Raw genomic sequence first — 20463 nt, forward strand, 5'->3', positions numbered from 1 at the left:
GACAAAGACTTTCATCTCTTCTACCCACCTTCTGCACATCCTGTTTGCATTTGTCCACTTTCTCGTGGAGCTTCTTCTGCTGGTCTGGTGTGACAGACGCCTCAGTCTTGCCGTTGGCCTCTCGGGCTGCAGCCAGCTTCTCCTCCTTGCAGGCCATGTGGTACGATTTCTTAGCTGCCTCCATCTGTATGTCCAAACGCAGACATTTTCAGTATCTCATGATCTCATTTGATTAAAAGGAACATACACAGGGCGCTCTGTTTCAAATGTAATCAGCACATTCAGAATAATGCGTTTCACATTCACGCCACTGGATATTTTTACGGAGACCTCGGGACAATTTCAATTTGTGTTCCGGATACGTGCGACAAGAAGTAGGGACATCTCCCGCCATGATTGTATGATTTTACGCTTACCAAGGTTTTCTGTCTAAACCTAACCTGACCATAAGCACAGCACTGTCACAACAACAAAATGAAATTTCAGTCTAAAGAAACTAGACAAAAAAACCACCACCACAGGGGGCGGCCATAGAAAGTGGCATGGAGAATTTCCAGATTTGGCCTCTAGATGAAATCATTAAGACAGATCTGTTCAAATTCAGACGCTCAAACCTGCGGTAACAGATTTTATTTTTGTCTCCTAGGGAGCAGAGGAAACAAAACAGACCAAACAACCATCACCTTTTGTTATTCATATGCCAAACTCGTTGGCTGACAGTCAGTTCTTCAAACATCTCAGCATAATCAAATCGCAGGAGCTTCAATTTTGTTTAAATAAAGATAAAACATGTGACAGAAGAGCGTTAAAATGAAATCCTGCAGAGCTGCAGAGATGCCCTGCCTGGCCTACGGCTCTTGTTCAAACAGCAAAAATGTTTCTTCGGCATGGACCCCAACAATCATCACGTCGTCATCATCGTTTCTCAACTGAAAATGAAAACACTGATGCGCAAATGATGTTCCCATTAATCATCTAATCACAGAAGTCAAAGCTTTTACAGATTTTTACACACTCTCGTGACCGACCTAACATCGGATACCCTCACAGCAAACTTGCCCCACAAGTATGAATTATCTTGATGAGGTCGGGTCATCGCAGGGCTTTGTTTTGTGTTTCTTAACGTGTGGATGATTCGTGTCTACTTAATCAAGATGTCTCAAGCAAATGCATTATAAACAAGATGATAAAAATACATTTCCCCTCACCTCCTTGAGCTTCTTGGCCCAGGGTTTCTGAGCCTTTTTGAAGCCTTCCTCGGCCTCCTTGGCCTCCTTGAAGCCGCCGATCATCTGCTTGTGATAGGCCTCCTTCTGCCAGTTCTTCACCTTCTCCACGTCCTCGTTCATCAGGTTGTTCTTCACGTCTTGGTGCAGCTCACTCACCTTCTCCGCCTCGGTCATCACAGCCAGCCAGGCTCTCTCCACGGAGCCGTACTGTGGGCCTGGGGAAACAAATATCAACGGGAGGCTGAACATCGAAGTGTGCAAACTGAGCCGAGGCGAACTGAGAGACTGTGTACAGAACGTTCTATTTGCTGAGCTTTTTTAGCCAATCGACCCAATTCCTAAAAAGTCGCCGACCTTTCTCGATGAGCTGCCTCCACCTCTTGGACCATCCGGTTAGCTGATCGCCATAAGCCTTCTCTATCTTGGCACGTTCCTGCAGGCAGCCCATGAGGTCGTTGCAGAGCCGATGGCCATCGTCAAATCTCTTGACAGCACGTTTGTAGTTCCCCACCTGAGAACAGAGAGACAATAGACCACTTTTATAGTTTACATAACGAACGTCATCACTGTAATTTATTATTTTCTTTGAAAAGAAAGTGAAATAATATGATTTTCCAGGCGGCTTTAGTGAAGTTCAGCTTTTTATATTTGTGGGAGCCCAGCGAAACACAATTACAAAGAATTTTCAGTTCTACAACATAATCACAGTTTATTATTATTTTGGTTCTATTTAGTTGAAAGCTAATTGTGGTGAAATGTTCGATTTTGCTGTGCGAAAATGAGCTAACTGCATTATCACACTATAGAGTGGTTTCCTGTCCTTTCACCGCATAGACATTGCATATTTTTAACATTTCAATTATAGGCAGGTGTGGGGGAAGGGATTTAGAAAAAACATTATTATAATCAATGGAATAAACAAATGTTGAGCTAAACTATAAGAAAACACAAAAAGCACTCTCTTTAAACTGTTAGATTGCCTTTAGTGCCTTCATCAGGGAGCTGATGAAGGCTTGATGCCAAAATGCATCTTTTCGGCGTTTGTTTTTCCGGGCTAACACGAACAACACATTTCAGTATTTTAAAAAGAGAGTGCCTTGGAGTTCTCCATGTATCCCTATTCAAAGACAGCCTCTAATAAACTTAATTTAAGGATCCTACTCTATTTTTGATTTAAATACACATAAATATTAACTTTAATGCATTTATTGTGTAGTGGCTGCTGTGTATGCAAATGGCTGTCCTGCCACATAACATTATGCTGTCCAGCACTTGTTCTGGGGGGGAATTGCACACGTGTCAGTCCTGTAAAATACAGTATGTTCGAAAATGTCAATATAAGATATCTCTCATCTCCATCCATGCAGAAAACAGCTCCAGACACATTCATTTTTCTCAAATTAGGCTTCATTTTTTGCTACTGTACTCGTGTCAAACGTAACAGTATTCATGATCATTTTCCTTTTCAGACCGGCGCCACCTTAAGTGAGACCGCCTTAAAAAAGAAAGCCGTACCAGGCTGCATGTCTCCGCCTCTTTGGTGCCTGCAGGGGGCGTGAGCTCATGGTGCATGATGAAGGAAGAAGGGTAGTGATGGGGGGAGGTTTTGCTCGTGCCTGTGCATGTGTAGTTATGCAATGACATGGGCTTGTGCTTGTGCTTGTGCTTGTGCTTGTGCTTGTGTGTGTGTGTGTGTGTGTGTGTGTGTGTGTGTGTATGTGAGAGACGGCTTTAATCCTCTTGAGTGGTGTAATGCAGGCAGACAGATTCTCGGGGATGGATGACGACGTAGAGACAGAAATACATAGAAACCACCGACTGTGCGTGTGTACGCTGAAATACACAGTCATGCAGTAAACATCATCGCGCAGACACACACACACACCACTCATGGAGATCCTATGTGCTGCATTGTGTGGCTGCAGAGCTGCGCCGTGATTGGTCCAGACAGGAGCATGCATGTGTGGTTAGTGTCGGGGATGAGAGCGCTGCAGGGAGGCAGTGAGACAGGTGTGTGACGCTGTGAGTTTGGGCCTGTGTGACAGCGTGCCAAGTCACACCGACAACAACACGCAGGTGGACTGGTTCTCATGCGAAAACACACACGAGCTCCTGCCTTTGCCATGTAATTCGACAGCGTGTGGATTATTCCATCGTCCGATTCTGCTCATCAATGATTCCTCTGACAACCGAAGTGAACATTTAAGTGTTTTCTCTGCATTTCACACACCACGAGCCGAGCAGAGCTGTGTTGCTAGAGTACAGATGCTATAGGCAGGTGCATGTGGTGAAAGGCGGCCTCAGAGCGGCCGATGACTGGAGCTCTTTGTCCGTCTCTCTGTGGGTAAGAGACAGCGATACAAAGAAGACTCTGTGCTGGGGGAATTCATTAACGCTAATTTAGTGTTTGCGCACACACATTCACACAGAGACTGCATCTCAGCACAAGTGAGGATGGGCAGAACTTGTGCGCGATGTGTCCGGTGATGACACACTTTAAAAACAAATATGATTTACAACATTACAGAGAAAATGCAACATTCTCTTTTTATTTGTGGGTGAAACCATCTCAGTCTATGTTGCCAAATGTACGATAATTATTGTCTTTGCATGCTAATTTTGATTCCTCACATGTTCTAAACTTCTGCCCTCCAAAAGGTGAATCAGAGTTCCTCAATTTAAACGCAAGAGGCTGAAGAATTCCTTTATACATCAGTCTGTCCTGTTGTCCAATCAACATCCGTGTGCTGCTAAATAAGATATGGATCTGAGGATGTTATGTGCTGTGTGTTGTGGTAAAGCATTTATGAAGATGGGCCATCTACATATAGATGTATGTCTGATTTGTGAGTAAACTTCTTGAGCTGAACTGGCTGAAGATGCAAAATTAATTGTAATGTAAACTGACATTACAGTCGTTTCTTATCGTATCGTATCGTATCGTATCGTATCGTATCGTATCATTCCGTACTGTATCGTACCGTATCGTATTGCACCACATCGTATCGTTTGGTAAAGTTTGGTATGATATGGTATCTTATTGTATGTACGATCAATAATGCCAGAATTCTATAATGTACGACCACATTGTGACATGAGCAATGCGAGCTCAGTTGTCGCTCTACTCGTGCCGCTCAACACTCAATTGAAACAACTTGAAGGTGGGCATTTTTCACTAAGGTGTGCTGCGTTCGAGTCCAGATATTTTAAACACACAAGTAAACCAACCTATTCATTTTGAAGGAGACCATCTTTGTGTTTATATTGTACATCTCAATGGTGTTAAAAGTTAAAAAGGCCCAAGTTAACATCTACAGGAGCTCCATTTTCCCACAGAAAACACTGCACCTGAAGTGCTTGGAATGCCTGTTTTTTTGAGCACTCAAGCAGGTCAACATACTCTGGTAGTAACCCCAAATAACATTATTGTCAACCTGAAATGAGAATATGTCTCCTTAAAAATACATTTACCATCTGGCAACACTGACCTCATTCATCCATGTAGTTTAAGTGCCTGTATAATTCAAGTTCTTGTACTCCTACAAAAATTGCTCTTGCATAATTCCCATTTTCAATTAAAATGTTTTTATGGCCTGCCTTCTTGTCTACACGCTATTACAAATGCTTTGAATATGAACGAGCCCAAGTCGAAACTCATACTTTTGACTTGAGCATAATTATTTTGATCTGACAGGCGATGGAAGGTACGTGTGCATCTTCACAAGAAAAGATGAGAAAACCTGAATAATGCAAGGACGATTAAAAACACCTTTTAAGGCTCTGTTGTGTCATGCATGTGTGTATTACTGTATTACAGCTTTGTGTGTACGTGTGTATTTCATGAAATCTCGATCTGTATTTTTAGCACTGTGACTAGTTATATGGAAACTGCAACTTTTCCATTTACATAAAATATTTTTAGCTGCTCTTCTGCTTAATGAGGTGGAAGACTCTCTAATCAGGTCACCTTTCAGAAGCTCTTGATTTAAAGCAGTAGTTCCACATTTTTGGGGGAAAACATGCCACATTGATGCCACTCCTGTATCTGACACTCATATACGATGCTACAGCTAGCTGCTGCTAAGCGTAACATAGCGTTAAAGGTAAAGAACAAAGCTGATTATAGATGGTTTTCTCATCAAACTCTTGGCAACAAATCAAATTCCTAAACTGTTGATTGAAAATGTGCTTAATTGTATTTTTTCATGTGTTAATATATGAAATGTAGTTAATAGCAGGACCCTCTGCCACAAAGCTCAATGGTTATCAAACAGCATTGTGACAACTCCTCACATTGATTTTCCTGTAAAAACTCAGTGACACTAATCTCATTTTCATGGTTTCAGTGGGGACTTTGCTGGGCTCCAGAAGCCTGATCAATACGAGGGGAAAAGGGAGCCTCAGGGCTTTTTTCGGAGGGGGGGGGCATGCTGAATCAGAACAGACGGATGGCGGGTCTGTACCTCCCAGAAGCTGTCCATGGTGTCGTCAGCACCTGCACATTCATCGTAGGAGCCAGACATTTTCCTGGATGTGGCAAAGTACTCTAATGACTAAACCTGTCCTCTGCAGCAGAGCTGGGTTCCTCATGCACTGAAAGAAAAAAACAAAGAGAACGACAACACCGTGAGACAGTAACATCACATTGAACACATACAGACAAGAAGCAGCGCAGTGGAGCACATGGGCAGACATTGGAAAGCTAGTCACCAAAGCACTGTAGCCGTTTTTTTTCCCTGGCAACTGGAGGAAAACCTTCCAGCACGAGCGTTTTTGTGTTCGAGACGTTTATAATAATGAGATAAAAATAGTCCCGGTCGCCACGCATACAGCGGCCGTGCCCTGTGGGATGAAAGGGGGCATCTTATATTGGCGTGTCCTAGAAAAGACACCAGAGAGAGAAGAGGACCGCTGCCATCACACAGCTCTGACCCTGAATCCTTTCATAGTGCGAATACTCATTATTTTGACACATTACATCAGAGAGATAGTCGCACAACACACACACACACACACAAAAAACCACATTACACACTGTGAATAGCAGCCATGAATGTGACTTTTGTGTCAATGAGTTATTGCCGCCATTGTTATCACTACAGTCCCCATATTACCATTATCATTATACATTTATTATCTCCGCCAAGAAGCTTATGTTTTCACCTTTGTTTGCTGGTTTGTTTATTTGTTTGCTGGTTTATCAGAAGAGGGAAGACGGTTATCAGCCCAGATTAGACCCCATTAATTCTTGGTGCAGATCTGGATAAAGGGACAGATGACACATTTTGAATGTCATCCTTGTCCTTCTGTATGGTATCACTGTCTGACTTTGTCATACCTGTTAAGTCTTTAATTCACATTTTGTTGTTTCACACCAATTATGCACAACAAAAGAAAGAATAAAAATTTTGAGAGATTGGTAACACAAAATTGTGAGAAATTAATTAGGAACGAGTAAGGAATGAGCGAATGGTCGTTCCTGGGTAACTTATTTGGAGACTATATGGTACATAATTATGAATTACTAGAAAGACTGGGAAATACTTTGTTTAAGGAATCAGTAGGTAATGATTAGTTCTTAAATATCTGTGAGTGCACACATTGGCTTTCGTTATGAGGTGTTCCTGATTAAATATGAATCAGTTACTAATTACTTAATCACTCTTTTGTGCACCTTCAATTAAAGTGAAACATAATCGTATGCAGATATTGTATAATTTTACTTGAAGAGTAACTAATGATTAAGTAGTTAGGAATTAAAGAGTATACTCGATAACTACTCAGTTTTATGTAATACTCTACTTGAAGCTGAACAGAGTAACTGATGATTAAGGAATTAGTACTTAATGAGTAGTTATTAGTTGTGCCACTCAGCAACTGTTTCATAGTTAATCAGGAACAATTCATGAAGAAACTGTATCACCTCAGATATAATTCCCTAATCAGTTATTTAGTATTTACTCATTAGTTATCAAGTCAGTCCTGATTAATTCCCTACTCGCTACTCCCTACACGCATTCCCTACTTAACTACTCATATTTTTGTGTTTGTCACTGTGAATGTAACAAAAAACTTTATTTTAAATTGTGTAATTGCAACTCTAAAATAGAGTGAAACAATTACACTGAGACGAGATCAACACACCTATTTTTAAACCTAAAGAGTGCTTTAACGATGTGGTTTAATCACCTTTTACTCTGTGAGCTGTGTGGAATACACTTCCTGCTGGATTTCGTCCAGAGTTTAGGGTGATTTTTATTTATTTGTTTGACGTCTGGTCGATATCTTACCACCACGGCTAAAACAGAGGAGACTGCGAGATGCTTTATTGGTATTGAACTCTGTTTGAAGCCTAATCCATTTCGCTCACATGATAAATGGCTTCTCCTTGACAGTGAGCTCTTCATCGCGCTGCAACAACCACCATGACAGTACAATACATCGCATGTGCCTCATAATAACAAGGCTCTGCTGATAATGTTCCTGCTCTGACATGCTTTCTTGGGTCTTGACAATGAAATACAGCTGATTGTGGTTCTTATCTATTTCTGCACATGGTCCAACAGTACAATACTTTATCATAGCTTATAATTAAAATGACAGCGAGTTTTGAAAAATGTTATAAAGAGCACAGTGTAGTAATTGATTGATTCCTGGCATGCACAGTTTAAATTAAGCGTTAGTTGAGCGTGCTGGATAGAGGTCAGTGCAGATGAAGGATGACTCTTGGCCATTTTAGATTATAAGCTGAGTCTGCACTCTGCCGCATCACGAGGAAGATTTTCGTTTGAATATTAGCGGCGCCCTCCGCATTTCATCCTTCAGCTTCCTCCTACAGTCAAGTGCAGACTAATTCCTGCAACATCCCTCATCCCTGGAATGACTCATGAAAAAATGACGTACTGCATTAAGCTCAATCTGAACTAGCCTGACCTCACTTTCCTCATGCACGGTTTAACACAGTATAGAATTGTCCTTGTGAGAAAAATAAGATGCCTGAAACTACAAGGTCAGCTTATGATGGGAAAGTATTTTTAGTGTCAGCTCCTGCCACACACTCTGTTTTCACAGGGGTCTACTCAACACTGTGTTATTGGTTCTAGTTTCAGCTGCAGAACAGGCAATCTATTCCTTGCTCGGTCAGTGTTTCCACAGAACATTGACTGATTTAGCCAAGCTGTATTTTATCAAAGGCCTTGGTGACTGCCATAAGCCTTCACAGCAGCCTGTGGGGGCCCCTTTACAGTCGAGGCATTCAGAAATGGCTCTTTCAAGAAAGCACGACACAAAATACTAAGGATTTCGCAATTTTACTGTCAGCCTCTGAATCAGAGACAACTTGAGCCTTTCCCTCGCACTGGGATCAGCAGCAAAGTGTTTTTTTTTTCTGGTAATTCATCTGTTCTGGCTGGGAAGAGGGCTCCAGGGCTACGGGAGTAAAAGAATAAAAGCAATGATTTCTGGGCATGCTACTCTGCCAAATATCTCCAGGGTTTGATACTATCGGAAACTGTTTCTACGTATATACATATATAAAAGGATATATGAACGACAGATACTGGAGCACTGCAGCCAGAATATACATGAATGCATTAAACTGTTTCCATCAAAAATCTTTCAATGATCCTTTTTTTATATCCCAACATCAGTTCATCTACCATAATCACTCATTTGATATGCTTGATTTAAGACCCAGCAGCTCCAAACATGTTGTACTGTCTGCAGCTCCTTCCACAGGGTGTATGATGCCACATCAGCTGGGACACACCCTCAGTAACCCCTGTCTTTCTCTCAGTAACCTGCACTATAAGAAGGAGGATTGTTAGCTACCATCACAACCCGCCATAGCACGTTCAATAACCTATACCTGGAATCAATTAATGACAGGAAGAGACATTCAATGAGCTAACTGGCTGCTGTCTCTATATTTTCTGGTCGTATTGATCTTGAATAGCCAATTAACAATTCCACAGTTGAACCCAACAAATATAAATGGCATTTTGGATGCTTGAAAATGTGTTATTACTTTACTGTATATGTGCATGTGTTACTAAAGAGACTAATAACATGCTTATATTAAGATTCATTTGAGGATGCAAGTAAATTAAAGGATTAAAGGGCGTGTTCATCCAAAAAAGAAAGTTCAGTCGACTCTCAAATTCATGAAAGAGAGTACATAGAACAGTTGTTATATACACCCGTTTTAAAGCTGAAATCTTCACTGTAGCTGCTGAGCTAAAGGCGTCAGCTCACATTGTGTCTGAAGTGGGAGCACGAGCCCAACACAATGCTGCAAGGCTGTTGCTGTGCTATGAAGCTCCAGAAATGTCCTGTGGACTATGAAACTAGATCCGCCTTTTCCATCAGCATGCGCATGAGTATATTATTGTAACATTTTCATTTTTGGGTGAACATATCCTTTAAGTAAACTGTCGCACACTTATTTTTTCAGGGACTTTTTAGTTTCTACATGCATTTACTGAATATGAACATTTCCACGAAAAAGATATCGCAAAGTGTTTTTATTTAGTTTTGAGTTAAACCCTGAAAGCCATATGACATAAAAACTCAACCGTGTGACATGAGAGGGCCCCACGCAGCTAAGCAGCCCTAAAGTAGCATCGTCTTAATCTCAGCAGCACATCAACACCACTGGTCCATCTTTCTGTCCATCAGCTGAATCCTCCAATTAGCTTCTGAATATGTGATTAACACACCTAGTGACATCAGAGCCAGTTAAGCTGCAGCACAATTCCAGAATCCCTGCTCCTAACAAAACCAAATGTGTCCAGAAGCTTAGCTGAACCAAAACTCACTCTTTGGATTAATACGATAATTCCACGATAGTGATGCACATTGACCCTAAATTGACAGGAGCGTGGATAATTCTAGTACATGTTTTTGAAGATAAAAAGACGATGGGAGAGCTGAAGAAGCTTTCAATTTCTCAAAATGACTAGAATATAAAAAAGAAAGTGCTACTGATGTCCATATCGGCACTGGTTTGTTTTTTTTCTATGGACAGCAGGAACATAAGCTTAGTTATTGAGGTCAATCCACCTTAGTGGCAGTGAACACACCTCCTATTCCCCAGTGTATTAACTGGTGGCAAAGCCATAGTAAAGACAGAGTACTGTTTACATAATTCAGGTCTTAGCTAAACAAGCTTGATATATATAGAAGAGAATAATGAAGTAGGCAAATGCAAAGAAACACGTAAACTGTGTCCCTCATTTTGTCAGTAAAAATATCTAAATAACAGCCGGTCTGTACACGACACATTTATCCATTTGGACGTATCTTTCAGTTTGAAACTGTTACCAGCCCACTCACTGACCAGAACACTCGCTGCTGTCAAAGCAATCCCTTTTGTATTTTAAAGTCTTTTAGGAGTGTGTTGTGATAGCAGAGGCGGTGCGGCTGTCTTAAGTTGACAAAACACGACAATTCAAACTTTTGCACATTTGACAGTAACTAAACACTCCGCTTGCATGTTCACTTACCACGGATGGCTCCATCTTTGAAAGAAAAAAAAAAACTATTCCGAAAAATTTTATATCAAAACACAACTCCTTAAAACTCCCTGTGGATGTATGAATTTTTAGTCCAAGTGCATCCTTTACTTTAAAAAACGGTTCAAAGTTGTGTTGCAGATTTTATTTTTGCAGCTTTCACCTCTGTGGTCAAAGTGAACCCAGAGACAACGATAAGTCTGACCAAACCAGCATGTCTCAGAGGCTGAGGGATAATCCTGCAGTGTGCCACTTGAATAGCTTTAGAGGGGGAGGGTGTTCGCTGCGAAGAAGAGCAAAGAAGGGGATAGGACGAGGGAGACCAGAAGACAAAGGAGAGAGGAATGTGTTGTAGATATGACACTCTAACGATGATGTGACCTACTGGCTGGGCAGCTTAGTTTGATCATGCATTAGGGTTCTGACAGAGCACCGATTCACTTTAGGTTTGAAGTTTCCTTAAAATCTAATTTAATCGCAAAATGCCCTGCTGCAACATGACGCAACTAAGCACTGCAGGCGATTGACAAACACCACTGCTTTTAAGAGAGTTAAAGAGAACCCCTGATCCGGTTGAGACGAATGTACCCGACGCAGTCAGATGGCCCACTGTTGACAAGCCGTTTGAAGCACTGAATGGGAACCACAACAAACGTGTAAGCTTGTTACAGTAAGAAGATTTCAAAGAGATGAACTAACTTTGCTCCAGCACACGACCAGGCGCACTGTGCTCTGACTGATAAGACGACAGCGAGGCAAAGTTAGTTGCAACATGATTTTGTGATGTGTTTTGCGTGTATTGTAAGTAAATCTAGCGCTGCTGCATTTAAAGCTGTAAGGGCTGGTGACATATAGTCGGAAAATGTCTTCAAATCCCGACAGCAATCAAGAACTCGATTGCTCTGACAAAGAAAAAAAAAAATCATCATCGTTGGCAGTTGCAGGCCTCTAATAAGGCCTCATCCAACTGTCATGTTCTGCTCATATGAAATGGTTGGACAGGTCTACATACACACCTGCCTGCCTGCACACACTCTGCCCTTTGCTATTATTGTGCCAGTCTTCCACAAGGCAAGGCGGATATATTGCTAAAGCGATTAGTGAGCTAATTGCAAAAGATTGGCAGAGAAAGTGCAGATTCTGGAGACTAACATGCTAGCTTAGCCAGCGGTGAGTGCTAACAATAGCCATGTTCGTTGGTCACCTTAATCGTGATAATGTCAGGTTAGCCAAGATAAAGATGTGCTGTGCTCACAGCTTACTTTCCAGCAGCTAATTAGCACAAAGCACACGGCTCCCGAGCCATAGAGCGAGTGAGCACCGGTAGCAGTTAGCGTTCAGTTGCTAGCCGAGTAGCACAAAGCACACCGTGCCTGAGCTGAAGAATGAGTGAACACTGGCAGCAGTTAGCGTTCAGTTGCTAATTGAGTAGCACAAAGCACACAGCACCTGAGCCAACAAGCGAGTGAGCGGCAGCTAACCAGCTAACCAACCCCAGCTAACCCAGCTAACCAAAACCACACTGGTATCACCAGCAAGACCAGCATATGTTGAGTTTTGGTGCTGATCTATGCTGCTTCAAAACTAACAATGCAGGTTAAACATTCTGAGACGTAACTACTAAAAAGCTGTTGTTTTTGCTTGGTTTATGGTGTATTTTTTGTTGTCTGCGGCTTCTGATTAAAAAGCCACGACGCGTCTTCTCGCTCGGGCTGACTTAAAAGGACACGCAAGGAGAGACACAGAGGGGAGTCGTTCATCGAGACATGAGCGAGGGGAGAGCGGCGGTGAGGAACGGCGGCGGGGAGGATGACAAGACGAGGCGAGATGAAGATTGCGATGGGAGGCAGGGCGGGGCGAGAGGTGAGGGAGAAGAGGAGGGACGAAGGTGCAGCGAGCTCAGGACGTAGCCGGTCAGACAGTCGGGCTTCTTCCTGAGCGGAATAGGGAGCGCCACGGGGCCAGAACAGCAGCTGAACACATCAGGACAGAGATGTGATTCATCTCACGGTGCAGCGCGGAGTAAGCAGGCCGTTGGATGTTGCCAGGAGACAGAGCTGCCTTGTGCATACTTCACACACGCCGTAACAGCCGAGGCCGTCATGAAGCCGGCCATGTGACCGGCGCTTCAGACTTGGAGCGAGAGGGCCGGTTCAGCGACGTAATGTCGGCCCGTCACACGGGGGACGTCCTCGAGAGTGGACGTACAAACGACATACTCACACAAGAACTTCTGAAGTGTGAGTGACTAAAAAGACGCATTCAAAAGAGAAGCGGCAATCAGAGGCAGATAAAAAAAAAAAAAAGAGGCAGAGGGGCGAAGGGAAGGAACGTCAGTGAGGGTGGAGGGTGGGGGTGCCGATGTGTTTATCGGCTGAACGTGTAGCGGGGTGAGCCCTCCTCGCCGCTCGGCGGAGCATGAAGTAGGAGAGTCGAATCGGAACTGACATGTTGATCCAGACGGGGGGAGACTGCAACAGAATTCAGGAAACAACGGCCCTCACCTTCTCTCATCTCCAGACATTAAGTATGCCAAAATGTCATGGCGATTCATCCAGCAGTTGACGAATAGCTGTCAACCTACTGGTGGCGCTAATGGAACCATCATTAGCATTCTTCCTCTAAGGACTGTTAATGTGTGAACAAAATCTTTGCCACTCAAAAGAAATAGATCTTGAGATATTTTAGTGGAAAAAATGAAATGTTGGACCTGCTGTCGCTGCTGGATGCAAAGTGAGAGGATCAGCAAAGTCAGCCTGACTCATCCTGCTGGATATATGAAGGTCAGCAAGTCTGGATGCTCACCATCAAATTTAGGGGACAAAATGTACTCATGTAATATAGGTATCATACATCCAGTGGTGGTACAAGTATTCTGATACTGAATAAAAACAAGGAACCCGAATAAGCGTAAAGATGCAACGTAAAGAAAACGTGAAGCTTCGACGCAGCCGTGGTTTGCATGAATCATTGCCGACACGGGTTCTGGCGGTTGGGTTGAATGATTCATGAACTTTAATCAGAAGAGTAGCTACCGAATAAAGCTGTCAAGTTCATGTTGCGGGGTGAAAAATGGCATTATTTTGTCAATACCGAAGTCAGGACTGCTCCACTCTGAGCTAACGTGAACATGTCACCTTCGATCTGTCTCATCGGATGCTGTGTGCATAGCATCCAGCACGCGCTCCATTCAGATCTGTAATGTCTCTATTTGGTAACAACTGGCAGACATTGTGCTCAGCAGCCATAGAGTCCACAGAGGCCTTTGCATGTGCAGGTTAGCTGTGTGTGTGTGTCATGATTTCAAGCAGCGATGCGCAGGATGACTCAGCCATCTGATCGTGAAAGTCTCCAGAGGTGCCCCCGGGGTCGGCGCGCACAAGAATCGGGTGTGTTTGTGCGCGTCGGTGTGCTTCCCGCTGCTCATTTTTTAATCAATACACCCTGTTTTGTGTGGCTGTGTGAGTCAGCCAGGTGTAGCAACCGCTCAGCTCCCCCGAACAAAACAGCAGGCCGCGCAATAATTCATCGGCAGCGGGATGTAAATAACAGAGGAGACAGAAGCTTCATTAATATACATTGATTTCTGACGGGGAGCGTGTTTTCTTTCTCTTCCTCTCCTGCAGAGAGGTCAGAGGTCGTGGTCAGCGTACAGGTCATATGGAGCTGGGGGGCACTGAGCCGGGTGGATGGTGACAGCCAATAAAACAGTTTGTGCTCCGATTCAATCTCAAATATCTGCTTTGAGAGTATCCGGTGTCGCCAGTGAGGTGAGGTGACACTACGAAATGGGCTTACAGGGCAGAGTACATGACTAGGTGTGTACAGTGCTTTGGAAATCATGAATGATGAATGAAGCTTAATGAAGCTTGATCCTTAAGCAGTTTAATCTGGATAACCCATCACAATAACAGAATGTTGCTTGTCTAATCAATTTATAATGAGCCCTGAAGAAGAGACGAGAACAAGGAAACATCTGAGCAGGTACGTATTAAAACTATAATTGTTTATATGTTAAATGGACGTTACCATTCGGGGAGGATCATAACACTGACTGTATGAATTAAAGATGGGTATCGCCACTTTGATTTGGTTTCCAATATGGTTACTTTCCATGCAATATCGATTCGGTTAGGATTATCTTAGTAACAATGCCACTTCTGCTTACGAAAGAGATTCTGCACGTTAGCACATGATGTCGGCATGCAGTACACTCTCAGCATAGAGATTTATTCGCCGGGTGAAGGATCGACTCGCATTCGGAGCTGGTCGGGGGTTCATTTTTTTGGACCACCGCTGGAAACATTCCAGATTGTGTCAGCACACAACTCGACAAAACACACAGCTAAGGTTGAGTCATTTCCTCCCAGCATTTGAATGCAGACTTCGTGCATTTGTCATCTCTGAACTGTTGTTCTCCGGAGACGCAGACTGAAATATAAGGTAACGTCAAAACCTCTGTCTCATCTCTGTTCCTCTGCTCACCGTCTCTCCCTCTCTCTCTCTCTCGCACCGCTTCTATCCGACCTCCTCGTAACCTTTATGTTCGTCAGGCAGATCTTCTCTTGGGGGTATTATTAAGTTCAATGCTGCAACGCGTCTAAAATGGAATGCAAGTGCAACATTTTATCAACATTCCTGTTACAACTAGAAGCAAGGGGGCTGAAAAGACAAGAAAAAATCATTTTAATGAGGCCCTCAGTGAGATCGATCAGTGGGCTACAGACTGACTCACTGTCGCTCAGACCTTGCGTACAAATGACTACAAACTAGGCGCTTGAAAACAAGATTCTATAGCTACGCCGCCTTTTTTCAAGTCTATTTAGAGCACTTTCCTTCAAAAGGAGAAACATGACAACATCTCCAAAGCAGCTGTCGGATGCAAACACCAACAAGAGCAAGTGTGGCTGCGTGAGATCGTCCAATCGGTACCTGGGGAGGGTTCATGTCTCGGTGAAAGACAGAACTAGTGTATTTATCATCGTGAAACCGTCAGACTTGAGAAGTGTGCTCATGCAGAGAAGTGGGTGACGGAGATGCCACAAGTTCTTCGGGATCCGGATGTAAAAAGGTTGTGTTATACATCTGACAAATCTACTTTCTGCTCAACTCTCGGCTGAACGTGAAACCATCAGAACAAACTACCAGTAAAGACACTGAGAGGAAAAAACTGGTTCACTGACATAAGTCCAAGATTCAAGACTGACTGAGTAGTTAAATACACCCCGACAGAATTACACATCCTAAGAAGCACTGCAATGAATTAATCCAACATCAGTTTATGGGTCAGTTTTGGATCACTGGTATCTTCTCTTTTTGTTTAATGGGTCCTGATTTTTTAACAACACAGATAGCGATGTTACTTGGTTAGCCGTCTACTAGAATGGTAGCATGTGTACATTTGGAGCTTGGATCTTTATTTTTTTCAGTCTTTCAGACTCTGGGCGGTTCACTCACGGATCGCCAAACGGATGGAAGTCCCACCTCTGGAGATTTTTAAGCCGTTTTAGTGGAGACAAAACCGGGCGTTTACAGCCTTCTTCTGTTTTAACATGTTGGCATTGTCACTGTCAGCATTACGATTACGCTTGCTTAGATGCATTAGTACACCAAACTGACAGACTATGTGATTCCCTAAAAATAAAGCTGAAATAAGACAGTTGAAAACGATGGTCAGACTGTAAGAATATCCTGGAGTGATGTGATTTTACGGTGGGGAGGCCAATAGATATATACCAAAAGATCCGTCTTCAAGAACAGATAAACATTCAGACAGCTGGAGACAAACAGGCAGAGAGACATTCACAGAGAGAGAGAGAGAGAGAGAGAGAGAGAGAGAGAGAGAGAGAGAGAGAGAGAGAGAGAGAGAGAGAGAGAGAGAGAGAGAGAGAGAGAGAGAGAGAGAGAGAGAGAGAGAGAGAGAGAGACAGGAAGCGACTATTGAATGAATCAAGATCCATCCAGAAATTTGGCTGTCAGGCAAAAACATACATCTCGCAATAGACAGCCCCTGTGAAGACACACACACTCAAACACACACACACACACACACACACACACACTTTGCAACTGAGTTGTGATTTAACACAGCGTCCTGAGCGCTCACTGCTGCAGTGGTTATGTAACTATCAAGCCTCTTGCCACAAGCCTCCCGGTGACAGTGTGGTGGAGATGGGGGTAGGATGGGGGGGGGGACCGGGCCGGGGGAGGGCGGAGAGAGACGGACCAGAGAGGAAGGGGAGACAGACATATTGTGATGGGTGGTGATGAGGGAATGAGCTGCAGATATGCAGCAGCGGCGACGGCGGCGGTGGCTGTGTGATGGAGCTGAGAAGACGGCTCCACCACAGCTTCTCCTCATGTCTGGGCGGACAGAGGCGGAGGAGGAAGGGAGGGGAGAGTAAATGAGCGAAGGCGACAGTCAATCTGGGGAATCAAAAGCACCGGCTTTCCGCTTTTCTTACCGCTCATCAGCCTGATGCTGCGCTGAATACTGATGGGCTGCCTTCAAAACGCAGCGCCTGAACATGTGTGCGTGTGAATTTATGAGGTATGCGGAGAGTGGGAGGTGGAGTAACTGAGGAGGAGAGGGTGCTACAGATTATTTTAGCCAACAGAGATATGCATGTAAATACACTTAAAACAGCATTAAGAAAGGTTTCATTTTAAACCTCGCTGGCCATATCAACAGTGGAATTTAATTTGTTTTTGCTACATCAGATGCAAGGCTCAGAGTAACATCACTTGGGCTCATTTTTAAAAAAAAAATATTACACACTTAACTGTGAATTAATTTTCTTCCATACTGACTTTGAGAGCCATTAAGAAGCTCGAGGTTTCCACTGACAAGAACGAGAGGGGGCAGCTACGTTCACAGCAGCAGTGACAATCAATCAATCACAATTAGCTGCACTTCTCTGAAGAATAAAAGGTCACAGGTCACCATCACCATCTCTGTTGAGCGTGTTAGAATCCTTAAATTTACCAATTCGCGCCGAACACAAAGTCCAGCAGAGACAGAGGAAAGTGTCGTTAGTGTGGCAGGTATTGACCTGATGATGGCACGAAGAAGAGAAAAAAGTCAGAGGATTACAAAGTTGTAGTATCACTAAAAAACTCTATCTCCAGATCACAAATGTCCGTACAAAATCTAATGAAACGACCCAACTGCCGTCCTCAAAGCCACAAAGGCTTCAAATATCCATTAATGGGAAGTCTCGCGTTTCTCCGCACTGTCCGCCGACACAGAGACGAGCTATTTTCATCAGAATGCTGCTAACAAGCCAACAGAGACTGGCAGCGACGACGCTCTGGCTCCCTCAAAAAAAAAAAAAAAAGCCTGTGGGGGTTTTTCAGTTTGGATTATTGTGGGAAAGAAGCTCACAAGGAGTTTGTGATACTTAAACTTTTTGTTCAGCAGGATAGCCTTTACAGTTGAACACTGCTGTTAGGATTTTTTTAAGAGTAAGTGCAATTGCCAGAAGTGAAACACTAAGGTTATAAACAAACTAACTTGCGGCTGCATGACTTCTACTGTCCACAGTTTCTTATAAACTGATCAATCTGCGAGTTATAAAGTCGGAGTTGGAATAGTTTGCAACTAAAATCCACCTGTAAAGAAGTGAAAAATATGGATTATGGATCTGGATATAAAAAGTTAAACGGTGTGTCGGACACAAATCTCCTTGACCTGGTTAAAAATGGTCACGACAACGGGAAACTGAGCGGAGAACATGAGCAACGACACCCGTTTGCCCAGAGGTACGTCGGCTGAATGTCCAGACTATAATCATCTTACATCCCTATTTATACCCTCCTCTAATACCCAGAGCCCGTTTAGGTTGACTGAGTGACCGACTGATTCTGCTGCGCTCCCAGCGGAGCCTCAGATCAGACACCATTACAACACAAATCAGCTTCGGACTCACAGTTTTTTTGAGTAAAAAAAAAAAATCTCTGATCGGGTTTGATGAAGTAAAAGCACAGCACACTGAAGCTTATCGAGGAAATCAACGCAACTTTTCTTCGTGTCAGTATCATACTTTTACTTTTGGCTCAAGCGCGTGGTGTTTATTCGAGGGAAGACTTGACAGCGGATATTGCCAGTTTGATTGAAGTGTTGGCTGAGTGCAGATAACAACGCAAATTAAATAAAATTGTCAGGTTTTTATTTGATTACTTGCTCTTTAACAGCACTTTACATAACAATTCACAGTAAAGTGTAATGTATTAATTGCTTCTTATCGGCCACATGTGAGCAGATTGTAGCGTGACGTGACTCATGTGACCCCTCTCGGCTGTTTGTACAAGCCTGCGGATGATTTGTTTAGGATGTTTAATGCTGTTGGACGGTGGATTTGGACTGTGGACTGGGGGGACTCAGATCTTCTGAGAAAGATTGTGACTTCATGCTCATTCTCGAGCGCCTCTCTTTGCATCCGCAGAGCGACAGTAGCTGACGTCGGCTTGGGAACTCATGTCCGCAGTGCAACCACGACCCCAGACTGCAACGCGACCTCCGCTGCCTTCTCCTCAAATCTGTAAATTGACCCTTGACCTCACGTGTAAGATGCCGCCATCCTTTTTCTGATACGTGTCTGAAACGCGATCACAAATAGGGTAGGAATTCTTGCATTGTGCCCAGCTGATTCTTGAGTTTGAAGAAATTTCCCTTGAGATCTTTTCTGAGATTGCACGGAACAGACAGAAAACAGGAAAGTCTCAGCTGTCACAGGCGTATAAAGATATATATAAAGACACAACAAGATATTGAAATTGTCTTTGTGGAGAAAGGCGTTGTAGCTTTAGAGGCCAGAAAGAATAAAGCCCGGGCCAGACTAAGTGGTATTTTCTCTGCAGCTGTATTCCTTCGAGCATACTCTGTTTACCCGGAGCACAAACACACCTTTTTTTTTTCCGACCGAGCTTTCCTCTCCCGGTCCAGCATCCTCCCAGAAGCCTTATTGAACTGGGCCGCCAGTTCCCAGTTCAATAATAACACCGGCAAGATGGCACATACGTCCTGAGCCTTCCTGCAACCTACAAACAACAGTCAGCGCTCGCCAAACAGCAGCTCCAGCCCGCCCGCTGCAGCGGCGAGGGTTTCCTGCCGTAACGCCCCACAAAACAAAGAGATCAAACACAAGAAAATCAATAATCACCCCTGAGTTATCATTCTTCCCGGTGAGACAGCAGCAGCAGCTACTCTCAGTGAGGAAACACGAGCGCATCCTGAGGTAATCCTCTTCCAAAATCAAAAATAATAGGTGAATAAGTAAGAGAGCCTAAATGTTTTGGAGACTGTGGATCAGTGAATACGATCCACCGGAAGGCTGAAATGTGACCCTGCAGTGGCGTCGTAATCCTACACGGCGTGCTATTCACGCATGCTCACACGCAAACAGAGGAAAATTCAATACAAAAGTTTAAAATAAGAACCAAAGACCAACCTCATGAAATATTCACAGCATTGACAAAGAGCTTTTAATTACCTAAAGTGGTGTGTTTAGCATCATAAATTATACAGAAGGTCTGCAGCGCTCCTTCTGGGTTACCCAGCGGATATCCACGACCAAGTGAAGATCGGGCAAAACAGGAAGAGAGACAAAACAGACAAGCTACAACTCACCTTCTCCACCAATGAGAGGTCAGGTTTCCATAAACCTGAGAGAGAGCTGTAGGTCCCCTGCAGGAGATCACCTGTGTACAGACAAACAACAACA

General features: G+C 43.6%; 1 protein-coding gene across 4 annotated transcripts in view; it reads right to left on the reverse strand.

The window, feature by feature from the left end:
* Positions 1 to 20463, reverse strand: part of LOC119022124 (protein kinase C and casein kinase substrate in neurons protein 1-like) — a 39714-nt gene that overhangs the window by 7516 nt on the left and 11735 nt on the right. For 3 of the 4 annotated variants that reach the window (XM_037102694.1, XM_037102693.1, XM_037102695.1), the window contains exons 2-6: positions 20370 to 20440; positions 5693 to 5822; positions 1584 to 1740; positions 1209 to 1444; positions 29 to 184 (exon numbers count right to left, since the gene is read on the reverse strand). In XM_037102694.1, coding sequence (XP_036958589.1) covers positions 29 to 184; positions 1209 to 1444; positions 1584 to 1740; positions 5693 to 5752 — 609 coding nt within the window. In that variant the 5' untranslated portion in view covers positions 5753 to 5822; positions 20370 to 20440. Of the gene's footprint in view, positions 1 to 28; positions 185 to 1208; positions 1445 to 1583; positions 1741 to 5692; positions 5823 to 10732; positions 10890 to 20369; positions 20441 to 20463 lie in introns of those variants that run through there. The other variant, XM_037102696.1, reaches the window with a different exon arrangement.

Source organism: Acanthopagrus latus, chromosome 7 (genome assembly GCF_904848185.1).
Source record: "Acanthopagrus latus isolate v.2019 chromosome 7, fAcaLat1.1, whole genome shotgun sequence".
Lineage (NCBI taxonomy): Eukaryota > Metazoa > Chordata > Actinopteri > Spariformes > Sparidae > Acanthopagrus > Acanthopagrus latus.